At 42.0% G+C, this 16846-nt stretch overlaps 1 protein-coding gene across 3 annotated transcripts in view; it reads right to left on the reverse strand.

The window, feature by feature from the left end:
• The window catches only part of STARD13 (StAR related lipid transfer domain containing 13), a 186177-nt gene that overhangs the window by 92414 nt on the left and 76917 nt on the right, over window positions 1-16846 (reverse strand). Inside the window, exon 1 of one of the 3 annotated variants that reach the window (XM_075265999.1) lies at window positions 5576-5819. The exons of the other annotated variants lie outside the window; for them this stretch is intronic. Coding sequence (XP_075122100.1) covers window positions 5576-5741 — 166 coding nt within the window. The 5' untranslated portion in view covers window positions 5742-5819. Of the gene's footprint in view, window positions 1-5575; window positions 5820-16846 lie in introns of those variants that run through there. 3 annotated transcript variants of the gene reach the window in all.

A 16846-nucleotide genomic window follows, 5' to 3' on the forward strand; every position in this document is an offset into this window, starting at 1 on the left:
AATGTCTGTCCAGAGGTAAGCAAAAAAAATGGCTGCTCACCTGGATAGGTTGTGTGGAACACAACAACCTCAGAGGTATATCAAACAGGATGGAAATGGCAGGGCAGCAGCTGGAGCATACGTCCAGGAGACGTCAAGACAACCACAAGAATGGACCGGCCCCCTCGGAAGGTCGGGCAGAAAGCAGCTGGAGCATACGTCCAGGAGACATCCAGGAGACGTCAAGACATCCACAAGAATGGACTGGCCCCCTCGGAAGGTTGGGCAGAAAGCAGCGCTCACCCAAGTAAATGTAACAAATAACTTTATTGGCACAACGCGTTTCTTAAGTGCAAGAAATTAACCTTCCCGCGGTGGGTGATGGATCATCACCCACCATGGGAAGGTTAATTTCTTGCACTTGAGAAAGAACCGGAATGGCTCAAAACACGTTGTGCCAATAAAGTTATTTGTTACATTTACTTGGGTGAGTGCTGCTTTCTGCCCGACCTTTGAGGGGGCTGGTCCATTCTTATGGTTCCCATTGAGAAATGGACCTGTTCCCAAAACACGTCATGTCTCAATAAAAGCTTTTCACGTTTGGACCAGCGCGCCTATTACCTCATTTTTTTTCTACCACTTGATGTCACCACAGATTAGGGCCATTCATCTAGACCTAATCAGTAGTGAAATGCTATGAGAAACAGAGGGCCCTAAAATGAAGAGGAATGGAGGCGGAGGTCCCGCTCAAATTTCTCTTAATTTTTGTCCATGTGTACGGCTCCTCCCTCTATATCTGAATATATAATAGTATCTGGTTGCACCCTTCTCTTGGGGTCACGTGGCCTGGTTGCCCTCCTCTTACTATGCCCCTGTTATTAAAATAGATTATATTTTTCTGCAACATGCTACATCACTGGCATCCAACATGCCAAGTAGGAAATCCTTGAATGCCACCATAACTGGGCAGGAGATGGTAACAGGAAACAATGAATGCTGGTATAAGATATACTGTAGGTAAAATCCATCTTAAGCCACCTGTTGTAATGTATATGTTTGTCTCCCATAGCTCACAGACCACAATTAGCCATTTCTATTAAATTTCTTGTCGTTCTGAGTTGGCTTTGTGCCTGCAGGCTACTGGGTCCAGCTGTATCACTTATATAGATCTGGCTGACCACCATCCATTCCTTCAGGGATGAGCTCCGCATTCCTAGAGTGCTTCATCCATTTGGTTAGCGCTTCCAGGGACGGACCTTTTGTTCCAATAACAGAGCCATGTTGCAGTCACATAGGTCAATGGCCACTGGCTCAATGAAATGAATGGAACAAGAAGAACACAAGTTGTCCCGACATGAAAGGGAATTTTGCTAAACTCATAAAATGGGGAGGATATTTCATCATAAACGATAATATTTCATGAGTATGAGCGTGACGTATTTCTACATATGGTATTTTTCAAGCTTGATATCTGAGATAAAGCAGGACTACTAGCGTCTAATATTGTAGTATTGACCAGAAGCAGCGGCTCGACTGAAGAAGGGAAGAATAACAGAAGTCAAATGTTACCCTTAATGTTGCTGTGTCTGCAGAGAAGAGGTGTCCTGAGCTTTCATAAACCCCCCAACAACAACAGTGGTATGTAGGATGTAATAAGTTAAAGGGGTTGTCCAGGAATATTTAATATATGGCCTATCATGGATAGGCCCAAACATCTGATCGGTGGGGGGCCAACAGCTGTAAGGGGCAGCTTCCAGTGCCCAAACTACACACAACATGGAATCGAAGGCAGTAAGTTCCATGCCTTGTATAGTTGCCAGGTTCCGGTAATGCAGTTTAGCACCCACTGAGGTCAATGCGAGATAAGCTGCAGTTTTACCACCAGACCACTATACAGGGATCGGAGCAAACCGCTTCTGGCTCCATGCTGTGTATAGTACGGGCATCTGAAGCGGCCTTGGACATTTAATATTCAATACTGGTGCAGATAAGGGTGTTTTCCTTTGGATAGATCAGCATGGGTCTGACATCCAGCCATTTGAAGCCTTATCGGCACTGCATTGGGCTCCGCTCCTACTTCACAGCCCACGTGACTTCACGTTCATCAGCCACATGGCCTGTTTCCATATTAGATCCATTCAACAATGGCCACAGGCAAGGGAATAAAGCTGAGCTGCAATACAACACACAACCTGGATACAGTTATGGCGCTATTTTTGGAAGTAGATGGACAAGTTTTTGTAATTCTGTACAGCCCCATTGAATTGAATTTAACATTGGCACATACGAAAGAAGTTTCTGTTGTGCCCTGAAAGGGTTAACTAAATCTGTAAGTTCCTGCTAGCTACTTTAAGAGACAGGTGTGGGAAACGTTGCACGCACGGTACCTGGCTGTGTTTAGCTATGTACGCAGGGTGATGTACGCATGTGACTATAAAAGAGGGGTGGTTGTCGAGGCACGTCCTCACTGAGATGCGATCTGATAGTCAGGCTGTCACAGGCTTTAGTGGTTTGGGATGGCGGCTTCTTGGAGGAGAAATATTAAGACATAAGGAAGGCTGGTTTAGAAAAGGTTGCTATCCTTGACAGTAGAATTATTGCTTTGAGTCCTTGTGTGTGTGGTAGGAGCCATATGAATGTGGTGAACTAGTTTATACACAACATGCCCCAGGTCTTCCTGTCTACTGGGTCTATCATCTGGGAAAATAGTGAAAAAGAAAGAAAATGTGGAATAAGGGAGTCTACAGAATCGGGATGAAATGGAAGTCAATGTCAGATACAGTCGTAGATGACAATGTCCATGAGTTGACTTGGGAAGACTTGGGGTAAATAACATTCCATCCATTTGGCATTTTGCACACATTATGGACTGGATTTAGCAAAGAATTTGTAAGAATGTGTAAAATATGATAATCCAGGAATCTGTAAAATGCCATAATCCAAGATCACAATCTATTATTAGTATACACGTTCTGTTCTGTCAGCTGTGCCATGTTATTCCCACAAAGACCTAAAAACATTAGACTGGAGGAAACAATCTGATCGGATCCTTGTTCATTATTGTGTTAACCTCATATGTCAGCCTGCCATTGGCTTGTGGACCGGACTGAAATTGTTGGGAATGGCTGGTAACAATGTAATTGGGGAATTCATCAACCCAAAAACCTGGTGTAGATGAGTGTTAATCTGGCGAAGCCCTTTCTTGAGCCAAAGAGGTGCTGCAGTCCGCTTCACTCGCTACTTTCTGGAAATTTGGGTGTAGCAGGGTGGCGATGCCATATGTATGATAACTGCCGTCAGAAAACTGGCGTGAGTTATATAGGAAATCTACATAGATAGATTCTACCATTCGTCTGCCAGAACAGCTGATCTTTGCGGGGTCCATATGTCAGACCCCCACAGACTACATAATGATGACCAATCCCGTGGATAGATCATAAGCATAAAAACTCCATTTCGGTCCAGAAAACCCCTTTAAGTGGCTGGAGACAATATAGCACCAGTCAGAACCTTTATTAAGACTGGCGTAGGAAACACCAATCTTAGTAAATTCCCTCCAATGTCTATGGCCAGTAGTGTAACCCTGGGATTCTTTGAAACCTGGTTAGGTACCTTCAAGACTGTCCACAGTGAAGCAGGTACAACACAGAACTACTTCTAGCGTCCTCTGGAGGTTAAAATTTACTCACGTAATCAAGTGTGTAAAATATGAAATATGAAATAACAGACTGAGTTCAAACAAGAGTTTTTTGCACTGGATTTTGACGTGGAGGCCACCACAGAATTCAGCTCCAAAAAACACCTCCCGTAGCTAGCCGCGACTGGATGCCGGTGCAGTGCACTGGGAACCAGTCGTGGCATTCTGCTCCAGATTAGGCCCAAATGAATGGGCCTAGTCGGGAAGGAATCCGCATCAGGATAGGGCAGCGTTTTTTTCTTGCTCGTGGAACAAAGAAGTGGACGGCTCCCATTGAAGTAAATGGGAGGTGTTTTTTGGATTCCGCGTCAAAATCTGGTCCAAAAAACACAGTGTGAACTCGGAGTGCAACATTCCAAGTCATTCTCCCCAACACAACAATGAAAGCTTTGATAGACCACCAATGGACCTATTTTGTCCCCTTTACAGCAGATCTGTCTCAACGTAATGACTTATGCTATAAACTAATGTGAACAGTGTCCTCAAAAAACAGACAAGGCAAAATTGTGTATATTTGTGTTGTAAAACCCTTTCAAGGAGAAAACAAATCCCCTATCCTGGGACCTAACAATGGTGATCATTGTATCTGCTGACAGGTTGCTGTCATATTATATGTCTCATCATTCTACACATACCTGCAGGACATGTAACCCGCTGAACGGGAATTGTCAACAATGAGAGGGAAATTTCTAATAATAGGAACGGAGAAAGCAAACAAAAACACCTTCATGTGACACCTGAACAACAGCACCCTCTTACACCCTCCAAAAACACCTTATTTAAAGGGGTTTTCCATAATCGTGCAAAACTTGACAGGGGACACCAGAATGAAGGGGATTATAGGAATACTGCGTTTTTTTTATCTTGCCAGATTCTGAGAAACTCCTTCAAAGGGAAAATCCAGTAAAAGAAAACCAACAACAAATACAGTATTATTATTTTCTACCTGCATCACTACCTTATAAATTCACTATACTGTGCATGAGCTATTACTACACGTCATCAATACGGTCATTGCTGGTCTTAGACAACAATATGATTTTGATTTTAACTATGTAGCGGGATGATATTTGGCTTCATAGATTTTTAGGGGTTTTTTTGTAAAAAAATTTTATAACACCACCTACTGAAAATGATCCGTTTGACAAATTAGAAATATAGAAGTTGCAAAAAATATACACAAATGATATCTCTATTGATCTATAATGTATATATATATATATATATATATATATATATATATATATATAATATAAAATAGAAATACACACAAATTATACTGTATGTATATATATATATATATATATATATATAGTATAATATAACATTTATGTTTATTATTTTAATATTTTTATATAGATCCAGTAAATATATATAGTCTGATTATTTTATGAAACATTTTTATATAAATATCTTTATATACACTGTATATATAATAAAAATAATAATAAAATAAATACAATAATAATAAATAAAAAAATAATAATAATAAAATAATAACAATAATATATATATAAAATTATATATAAATATATATATACACATATATATATATATATATATATATATATATATATATATATATATATACCATATACATAGAAAATAATAAGAAATATAATGTATAGTATATTCCTCAGCGAAGAAAATTGCTAAATTAATAAATTTGAGGACAGACATTACAATACAAAACCTATCTATGAAAATCATTTTTCCCTGCGACTTCTAACATAAACTTGTCAAACTTATTTTTCAATGATAATAATAACTGGGTGCAGCTGAAGGACATCCTGGATATGTACTGGGCACACATAATAATAAGGAGGCGATGAAAGCGGTATTAGGATAAACAAATATTTGTCAATGATCCGGAGAGATTGGCGCCATCCTATAACTCACCTCGTTGAATCTTTGCCAGGAGTTGCTGCCTTGCGAGGAGCCGGCTCATCCTATAGGGCGACCTCCTCTTCTTCTCATAGCACACATAGTACTCCTGACTTTCAGGTGACACAGAGCTTAGCCGCTTACAGCCTGATGCTGGGGTAACTGGATCCTGTCCCCACATCTTGGCGTTTGAATCTGTCTTATTCCAACTGCGTCTTTTTTTTAATCTTTTTCCTTCCAGTTTCCTAAATTCCTGTTATTATAATCTATCTGGATCATGCAAAGGAGCTGGAAAGGGAAAGTCGTCAAGTCCATGAGGAGTGCCAGTAGCTACAATTCAGGATTCCAAGGAGACCACGTGACTTCTGCCGGCCAATGGGAGGCGGCTGGTGATGTAAAAGTACACAGTGCTGAAGTCCTGTCAGGCATGTTTAATCTTCACAAATGCACAAATTCTAATGACATACCTCAGGGCTGACTAAGCATTGAGCATTTGTGTGGAGGCTACAAGTGTAATAGATGTAGTCCCAGAAGAATCCCCTGCAAATAGCGTTTCCCTTCCTGGAAACTTCACTTCTCTATCAGACAGTCGTGGAATACTGAAGCTGTTACATTCCACATAGCACATGGACGACTTCCAGGGAGTATGTGTATGGCACAGTACACACAAGTATAGATGTATCCTCCAATTATATTCTAACCGCATATAGATGGTTTATTATACTCACTGTACATTTTACAATCACACATATTCCATTAAGAGTTGTCAAATTGTTAGGAAAGTTTATTGGACATTACACTAGCCATATTATGGATTCATATTTATGGGTAGTATCAGACCCATTCATTTCTATGGCTCAATGCGTAGGACAGTATTTAGTTTCCATATACTATTTGTATTTATGGATCTGATTCATGTCTATGGCTCCATGTATATGATAATATGTATTTTCCATATACTATTTGTAATTACGGATAGTATATAGACCCAGCCATGTCTATGATTGCTGTATTTTTCCAGGATCTATGTGGGGGCTGTGAAAATATGCAATATATATTTGCAGTAAGGACTCATTTATTTACGTCTGTGAATATCGCATGTGCTGTCTGTTCTGTTTTTCAAGGACACATTTGGACACCATTTTTGAGTACATGGAGTCTAACAATACAGTGAAACCTCTCCAAAAGACCACCTCCTTGAGAAGACTACCCCTTACCCAGACCATATTTCCAAACTGGACACCTTCTTTCAGGATCCCACCTGCCTAGAAAACTTCTTCGTTATTCAATTTTAGATGGTTGTCTCAAAGAGGTTTCACTGTATACCATATAATGGGAGTATGTTGAGTTAATATGGAAATACAGGGAAGATGGTCAAACATTGAACAGGACCGCCCACTGGACTCCTAAGCTTAGACAGTACAGGTATATAAATGAGTAACATACAAGCTAGACTGAACCTTTTCCCACAAGATTAGATATTAATCCGCTCATCTCCTCTTGCTCTTTGACTTGCTGACTGCAAATCTGACACCAGTTCAATGTGACAGGTTTCCTTTAAGGCAGAAATTCCTCTAAGACTGAATGTGTCCCCGTACTGCCACGAGACAAGGAAAGTGCAGTTTTACAGTCAGAGGACAACATCTTATTTCCATCATTCGGGGACAGTTTTATAGATAATAAGGGTCTAGTGAATAAGAAAAAGTAGTGTCCCAGGGCAAAAGTGAATATATACACTCACCGGCCACTTTATTAGGTACACCATGCTAGTAACAGGTTGGACCCCCTTTTGCCTTCAGAACTGCCTCAATTCTTCGTGGCATAGATTCAACAAGGTGCTGGAAGCATTCCTCAGAGATTTTGGTCCATATTGACATGATGGCATCACACAGTTGCCGCAGATTTGTCGGCTGCACATCCATGATGCGAATCTCCCGTTCCACCACATCCCAAAGATGCTCTATTGGATTGAGATCTGGTGACTGTGGAGGCCATTGGAGTACAGTGAACTCATTGTCATGTTCAAGAAACCAGTCTGAGATGATTCCAGCTTTATGACATGGCATTGCATTATCCTGCTGAAAGTAGCCATCAGATGTTGGGTACATTGTGGTCATAAAGGGATGGACATGGTCAGCAACAATACTCAGGTAGGCTTTGGCGTTGCAACGATGCTCAATTGGTACCAAGGGGCCCAAAGAGTGCCAAGAAAATATTCCCCACACCATGACACCACCACCACCAGCCTGAACCGTTGATACAAGGCAGGATGGATCCATGCTTTCATGTTGTTGACGCCAAATTCTGACTCTACCATCCGAATGTCGCAGCAGAAATCGAGACTCGTCAGACCAGGCAACGTTTTTCCAATCTTCAATTGTCCAATTTCGATGAGCTTGTGCAAATTGTAGCCTCAGTTTCCTGTTCTTAGCTGAAAGGAGTGGCACCCGGTGTGGTCTTCTGCTGCTGTAGCCCATCTGTCTCAAAGTTGGACGTACTGTGCGTTCAGAGATGCTCTTCTGGCTACCTTGGTTGTAACGGGTGGCTATTTGAGTCACTGTTGCCTTTCTATCAGCTCGAACCAGTCTGGCCATTCTCCTCTGACCTCTGGCATCAACAACGCATTTCCGCCCACAGAACTGCCGCTCACTGGATGTTTTTTCTTTTTCGGACCATTCTCTGTAAACCCTAGAGATGGTTGTGCGTGAAAATCCCAGTAGATCAGCAGTTTCTGAAATACTCAGACCAGCCCTTCTGGCACCAACAACCATGCCACGTTCAAAGGCACTCAAATCACCTTTCTTCCCCATACTGATGCTTGGTTTGAACTGCAAGAGATTGTCTTGACCATGTCTACATGCCTAAATGCACTGAGTTGCCGCCATGTGATTGGCTGATTAGAAATTAAGTGTTAACGAGCAGTTGGACAGGTGTACCTAATAAAGTGGCCGGTGAGTGTGTATATATATATATATATATATATATATATATATATATATATATATAAATTTGACTTGCTGTGTGTATAACATTATACTGCCATTCAATGCTGAATAATACCACCACCCTATAGCTCCTTATAAAACTGCCATATATTATTGCACTACTTGTGCAAATACTAAAATAATACACGGTGTCCACATAATACCACCATATAGATCTTAGACGGAGAGGGCTATACAACTTTCCGAAAGCCCAGTTGGAGGTATCTGGACATTGTTATTGCCTGAGTAAAAGACCTCCTCATAGAAAAAGCAGAGTATAGCAGTATCCTTACGTCATATACAAGGGGCAAGAAGGGTCCACAGGATGATGAGGATGTACGTGTCACGACTCAAGCTAAATATGATGGTTATCTTACTATGCATGAAGACAGAAGTATCAGTTCCTGGCTATATACATGGGACGAGCTGGATTTCACCAGAATTTCCCTTTAAGTGGATGACCTCTTTAACAAAAACATTTATTGTTTTCGTGGTCAGACTTTTTGGACACATCTCAGTGTGAGGTACAATAAGCAGAAAGAAAAGCTACGGGCAACCTGTGCACAATACAGGAGAAGGGCTATCACCACCCTCATCCCCCCGCCCACAATATATTGTCCAGAATTAAACTGTGTTATGACATTTCCAGTAAGATCTACACTTCAGAAGATTTCCATTTCCGGATAAACAGCTGCAATAGATCAGATTTATCTGATAATTCCAAAGAATATTGTGTTAAACAGAGTCTGACCAAGTTTTTCTATTACAACCGACTGCAGTTTTATTTCCTCTTAAAGGGGATTGATCACATGGAAAATACGGCTCAATCTGCAGACGGCATGTTATGTTATAGAGCAGTATCAACTGAACAGATTGATATGTAGGTTTGTGGGAAAGAATTGTGAATAACTTGCAATTTATCCATTGAAATTTCTGCCCAATGATGACAGCGAATGGGGTCCTATAGGCATGGGCGGCACACAGATGTCTTACATATGTCATCCGTGCTACTCAGTCATGGTGTGGCTACATAGAATGAGAGCAGACTATTTCTACTATCATAGAAACTCTTTCACCAACTCTGCCAGGTCCAGTTCCTTACATCTTTTAATAGCTGCTGCTTCACTGATTCTGGCACAGTTGGAATTTTTTCTCTAGCCCCCACCATTCCTGAGCAATCAATGCTGTTCATTTTGGTGCCTGATATGCTATTTTTGCAGTTTGGCTGAGCTCTTTGGGATTTCATGGTTCCTATATTTCTCGAGATTCTACCTTATAAAGGACCTTTCACCACCTCAAACAAGTCCAGCTGTTTACATCAATTAATACACACTTCTCCACTGATTATGGCACAGTGGGAGTTTTTTCTCTAGACCCAACCATTCTCAAGAAATCAATGCTGTTAGTTTTGGTGCCTAATATGCTGTTTAGGCTCTGTACTGTCAGGAGATCAGTGTCAGGCAGGAGCAGACAAGGGTTGTGACTCTGAGCTCTGACACTGGCGGCCTCTGGTTGGAGCTTTGAGTCACTGCCTTTTCCTCCTCCTGTCTGACACCACCCACCTGACAGTACATAGTCTAAATATCATATCAGGCACCAAAACTCACAGAACTGATTGCTCAGGAATGGTGGGGGCTAGAGAAAAAATCCAACTGCGCTGCAATCAGTAGAGGGGAGCCTACAGATGATCAGAAATGGAGTTGGTAAAGGTAGTTAAAGGTCCTCTTTAAAGGTTACATATATATTAGCACTGATGAACCAGAAACTACAACCTAACAGTTATTTAATAAATAGAATAAAATTAAGGGTGGATCTTACCCGATTAGAGAGCAGCAACTCCAAGATTGCACAACAAGCAGAGGCAGCTATTCTGCCCTCAAAAAATTGTCCCTCTAACCCCAAGTCTCCCCCTCTGATGGAGGTGGTGTAGCCACCAATTTTGGCTCACTTTGTTATATTTTTATATATATATTTTATATATTATTTTAATAACATTTGACATCTTATAGAGAGCAGTGTACAGATTCCTAGAAAATTTAGACTTTCTATGACTCCATATGTACCATATATGAGAGTGGTGTAGAGCTGCTCAGAAATACAAAAAGCCTGGAGGTTCCCCTTGTTTGTTTTAGCTATTAGTGGGGGTTTCGGTACCCCAGCTTTCCCTACTCAAATTCGGGGGGGGGGGGGGGGCAGTGAAAGCTTCTTCTGTTTGCCAGGATCCATTGGCAACTCCACAGTAGAAGGAGGGGGAAATAAGTATTTGGCACCTGGTTTTGAACTACCTGTTTTTTCAGTTTTTAGAGACATAAGTGGGGTTTGGCAGCAGGTTCCTCGCCTCTCCCAGCTCAGTACACATGTACCACTCACCTGAGCCAGAAACGCATAGGTAAGGGGGGGTTGGGTGAGAAACTGGCGGGCTGAATAAGCATTTAGCTGACATCTAAATTGTATGGTAAGATGAAATCTCTAAATCGATCTGGCCAGATTTATGTGACTGTACACCCCCATGGAAAGCAGGTTATATATATGGTTGCATATATGTGGGTCACATGACTCTTTCTTGATGATTTTCCTTCAATACACCCAATTCTTTGTTCCTGCAGGAAATTAGCATCTGCCATGTCTGGCAGAAGTTTACACCCTACTTCCCTGTGAAGTGAGGGCATATAGGATAGATGGGAGGAATAGCTGTTGGGTGAATGCAAAGGTATATGGGCAGCTTTAAAAAAAGCACAAAAAAAAAGAAAGAAAAAAAGAGTCTACATGTAATGTTCATGAAAAACTTGCTAACAGCATTGAGAAGTTATGTGCTCCCATCCAGAGCACTGACCCCCTCTCAGCTCCTCTAATGCGAACACTATTTTCTGTATGAACAGGTGGTTATACTCATAAGGTAGATCTGTGGGAGTCATATCAAGGTTCTAATATATACAGGAAACATTGTGTCCATTAGAAGAGCAGAGAGAAGATCAGTGCTCTGGAGGGGAGCACATAACTTAACAATAAAACTCAGTCAGTAAGTTACTCAGTAAGAAAACACTACACAAAGGATCGTTTTCAAATAAAGGGAGACAGAAAAATTACTGGAGTGCTTCTTTAAAGAGGACCTTTACCACCACCGCCAACTCCAGTTCTTAGTAGCTGTTAATAGGCTCTGCTCGGGTAGAAATTTCTTTTTAGCCTTCACCATTCCCAAGCGACAAGTGCAGTTACTTTTTGTTTCCTGATGTGCTATTTAAGCTCTGTAATGTCTCACCCCTTGTCTGCTCCTGCCTGACACCACCCACCTGACAGTACATAGCCTAAATAGTATACAAGGCACCAAAACTAACAGCATTGATTGCTCGAGAACGGTGGGGGCTAGAGAAAAAACTCCAACTGTGCCAGAATCAGTGGAGAAGCGTGTATTAATTGACGTAAACAGCTGGACATGTTGGAGGTGGTGAAAGGTCCTTTTTAAGGTTGAATCTCTCAGTATAGGAACCATGAAATCCCAAAGAACTCAGCCAAACCGCAGAAATGTGCAGATTGCTGTACAGATATTCAGGTAGTCCATATACCTCCATATGGTACTTGTATGGCACCGTATTACAGAGTGATTATGACCTCAAAGTAAGTTTCTAGTGCTGAATGCCTGCTGAGTACCTATATAACTGTGACTGACTAGTGTGAATACAGTCATATCTATTCATCCATACCAGATAAAGCTGCACTGTGTGTACACATCTTCTGTACACAAGTAAAAGCAGCAATATGCATATGAGTGCATCCTACTACTTGCACTTTGTTAATGAATTTATACCCACCATTATCATGGATATTTCCATTGTGTACAAGCAACTAATAGCTTTACCAGCCACAAGTAAACACAATGTGGTGATTTACATCTATACCTGCAAACAATGCATAGGCAACTGTGAACAAAGGCTGCGGTCATGTTACTCTTGATCCTTAGAAGTCACTGAGACCTAAAGAAAGGCATGAAATCAGTGACTATAGCCTGCTGATAAGCAAATCATATACCTGGAAATTGCAGGTCAGTGTGAACACAGGCTATAATGCTATCCTGTTAATTTAAGCATATCTAGTAAGTGATTTACATCTGTAGACTCTCAGTCTAATTTAGCAGACTAAAAGCTGCCTAACGTCATCTAAGGCTGGGTTCACACTACCGCTGCTGTCTGCGCCAGGGTTTCCATCGTAAACCCCAGGGAAATGGACAGGGGATGGCTCGCCGGCGGTTAGCTTTAAAACCTATTCATTTGAATGGGTTTTTAAAGGTGATCCAAGGTGATCGCCGGTGTCCGTATGTAGCCTCTCCACCTGTAAACTTTTTTTTTTTTTTTTTGCACGGACACAAAGTCTTACGCTAGGTTCACACCTGCGTTGGGGTCTCCGTTCTTTGGTTTCCGTCTTCTGCATGCAGAAGACGGAAACCTGTCAGAGGCTCCGTGAGCGGCGGTGAGTGTTTTATGCTCTCAGCCGCGAAACTGTTTTTTTTAAACCGGACACAGAGTAGTGCATGTCCGACTTTGTGTCCAGTTTAAAAAAAACGGTTTTGCGGCGGAGAGCATAAAACGCTCACCACCGCTCGCGGCCGGACATCTTTCTCACCCATTCAAATGAATGGGTATGAAAGAGTCCTGCAGGTTTCCGTCTCCTGCCTCTGTTTTGTGCAGGAAACGGAAACCTGCAGAATGGAGACCGGGCGCAGATGTGAATGAGCCCTTACATGTACGATTTTGTGTCCGTGCAAAAAAAAGGACGCTGATATTTCTGTTTATGAGCCATAGAATAACAAATCTAGATCCAACTTTCCTTCTAGTACTCCTCTGTTATGTGAATGATTTGACAACAGCGTGTCACTTTTTTCCTTGTCAACAGATTGTCTGTATACACTGACATTGCCTAGTTACTGCTGACAACCAGGACATACGTCATCCCCAATGTTTATTCATACATTTCCAGGAGGAATAACTGAGGAACGTACTGGTATTTCACAGAGAACATAAGACTTTTGAAAAACAGGAGAGAGAACATATCCTTTGACATATGGATCATATCCTGCTATATGGCTCTGTATTGCACACACAGATGTGATCATTATTCTGGTACTTGTTGCCTTGCAGATTACACAGAGCCTTGGAAGATATTGTGGTCAGGAATGTAAATCAAAGTTTATCAGTACAAGAAGTGACGAGGAACTAAAAACAAAAAGGCATGGAAAAGGACGCAATATAGCTCAGTATACGAACATTGGAAAGTCACAATATCTGAAATATCTGACAATATACAGTATCCCTACGCTATGCTGAAGAGGCCCAATAGGCCGAAACAGCACTGTCCATAGCTGGGAATCTGTTCCTTTTGGAATAGAAATACTAATTTGGCAATTAAATCCGCATCATGATTAATTAGACTTTTTAACTGAGTCATGCATGATGTTAAGGATGCTGCCCTCCATAGGGCGGCGTACAGAGTGCACTGTTCTAATTACATCCTGGAGAATAGATTTGCATATTTTTTACCCAATATACAGTAATACAATAGAGTGGCAAAGGGACACGCTCTGTAGTGGTTTTGTAAGTCTTTCTGTCCCTTTAAAAGGAATCTCATATCTGAGTCTCTCGCCCCATGTTCCCTTGCCACTGCAGGTCATTTAGTTCGGGGGTCCCGAACCACCGCTCCACAGACCACAGCTGGTCCGTGGGACAGGGTGGCGGGCTGGCCTCAGCCTTAACTGGATACCTGGCGCTAGGCCTTGTTGCTATGGTAACGTGTAAACTATCGGGTAGCATGGCGGCTAAGGACGCCTCACTACCAATAGTTTACACATTATCATAGCAACGTAGCCTAGCATGAAGTTTCCAGCCTCGGTGTCTCTTACCATAGCAACATGGCCTAGCACAAAGTATTCACTATGTCCGCTCAGATGCTCGTGTCATACCCGCCTACCCTGCTGAGCGTCCTGGCGGAGAGCCTTCCCGCCCACACAATGGAGCCCGCCTATAATCCCGCCCGCATATGACCAAAGCCCCACCCCTTCTGGGCTTTGAAAATACGGTATTGCTTGAAGCTGGTCCCTGGTACAAAAAAAGCTGGGGACCACTGACTTAGCTGATACTGCAACTTTTTATAGCGTGATCCAAAAAGAAAAGTGCAAAGTTGTAGCCTCAATATTAATAATAGAGATGAGCGAACAGTAAAATGTTCGAGGTTCGATATTCGTTTCGAGTAGCTCCTCAATATTCGACTACTCAAATTGAATATCGAACCCCATTATACAAATGCGAAAGAAAGAAAAAAGTCTCGATCTCACCATATGAGTATGCTCCAAGATTACCCTCCGGGTGCACGGCCTTTAACCTCTGGACTGGACAAGGCAACTCCACAGCTGAATCTTTAACCAAAAATAGTAGGTCCGCACTCCTCGGGTTCCAGGGTTCTGAGGAGTGCGGACCTACTATTTTTGGTTAAAGAACCCCATTATAGTCTATGGGGGGAGAATGCTCGTTTCAGGGGTAGGCAACATTCGATCAAATTATACTTACCAAGTCCACGAGTGAGGGTCGGGCTGGATCCTCCGAGCAGTCTTCTCCGTGCAGCGTCCCTGCGGCATCTTCCGGCTCTGAATTCTCTCTGCCAGGCATCGGGCCTGGGCAGAGCCGACTGCACATGCCCGCACTACAAGTGGACATGCGCAGTCGGCTCTGCCCAGGCCCGATGCCTGGCAGAGTGAATTCAGAGCTGGAAGACGCCGCAGGGACACTGCACGGAGAAGACTTCTAAAGGTAGGAGAAGAACCAGCGTTGATTGGCCGACTGTATAGCATTCGGCCAATCAATGCTGGTTCTGCATCAAACTTTTACATTCGAACAGCGAGTGGTACTTGATCGAGTACAAGTATTTCAAATATCGTAGTATTCGATCGAATACCTACTCCATCGAGTACTACTCACTCATCTCTAATTAATAACCAAGAGAATAGAACAGAAATGTATTTACCTAAAATATACACTATCTATAGTGTGGACCTCTATACGGCTGTCTGAGACCCTCCATCTTTCTATATTGTATAAAATAAGGCAGAACTTATTCAGTGTTGTATTTATTTTATGCATTTGCTTACTATGGGTTTAGGAGTCCAGTGGGCGGAGCTAATTAGTCATTGACAGCTATTTTTCTACTCAGCTCCTCCTGTTTTATGACATGTCACCTGCAGATAGGACTGAATGCCTCATGAGGATCTGGCACAATATCCAAGTAAAAGAAGGAGAGTAAATATACTTTTATAACATATATATATGAGAGCGCAGGGCGTGATGGCGTCTGACTCACCCCATGACTCATGTTTAATTCTAACCTCCAGATACAGACTCTAAACCTGGCATCAAAGTGTTACTGTAACTAGATTCAGCAATATATAAATGATATTTGCTCATAATGTAATATAAAGCTTTATTTCATTTCTACGCGCTGATTCACGATAAGGAAGACTTTATATTTTGCAATGTGAATTTAATTGAAGCCAACAGAGAAGCCGTCCTGAAGCCAAAAACATCCCATGCCTGACACTACCGCTTAGAAATGTGCATGCCATTGGACCTTATTCACACATCTCTGGCTGTTTTGCGGACACAAAAACAGACACGTTTCAATGCATTTTCAATATCTTGGATCAGTGGTGAACAGACCCGACACAGATGGAATCCATGTGCTATCTGTCATTTCCTGTAATTCACCATGTCCGCTCGTGTCATACCCGCCTACCCTGCAGAGAGCCTTCCCGCCCACACAATGGAGCCCGCCTATAATCCCGCCCGTATATGACCAAAGCCCCGCCCCTTCTGGTCCTTGGAAATACGGTATTGCTTGAAGCTGGTTCCTGGTATAAAACAGACACAACAGTCCATGGTCCTATTCTTGTCCCCCTAGTATAACGTCTGAATAAAACTATTGACATCCATTGGTCAGTGTGCACTGCAGCCAATGGGAAACACAGAGGGCACATCTCCATGGTTCACCAAAATGTGAATAAGGTCCATGCCCAAGGATGCCCATTAAAGCGCATGGATCCAGGAAAAGGGATACGTAAAAAAAATGGTTTGTAAAAAAGTTCTTTAGAAATATGAAAACAGATAAGCCATGGACAAGAAACACTAATGTATTTTCTAAACCTGGGTGTATAACCTAAAACCTAGGCTTATCTCCTGCAGGAACAAATGTTTAGATATGTTATCCAATTTAATATTAATATCCAATATGATCAATATCAGATCATTATCAGTCCAACACCCGG

Source organism: Leptodactylus fuscus, chromosome 2, assembly GCF_031893055.1.
Source record: "Leptodactylus fuscus isolate aLepFus1 chromosome 2, aLepFus1.hap2, whole genome shotgun sequence".
NCBI classification, from domain to species: Eukaryota; Metazoa; Chordata; class Amphibia; order Anura; family Leptodactylidae; genus Leptodactylus; species Leptodactylus fuscus.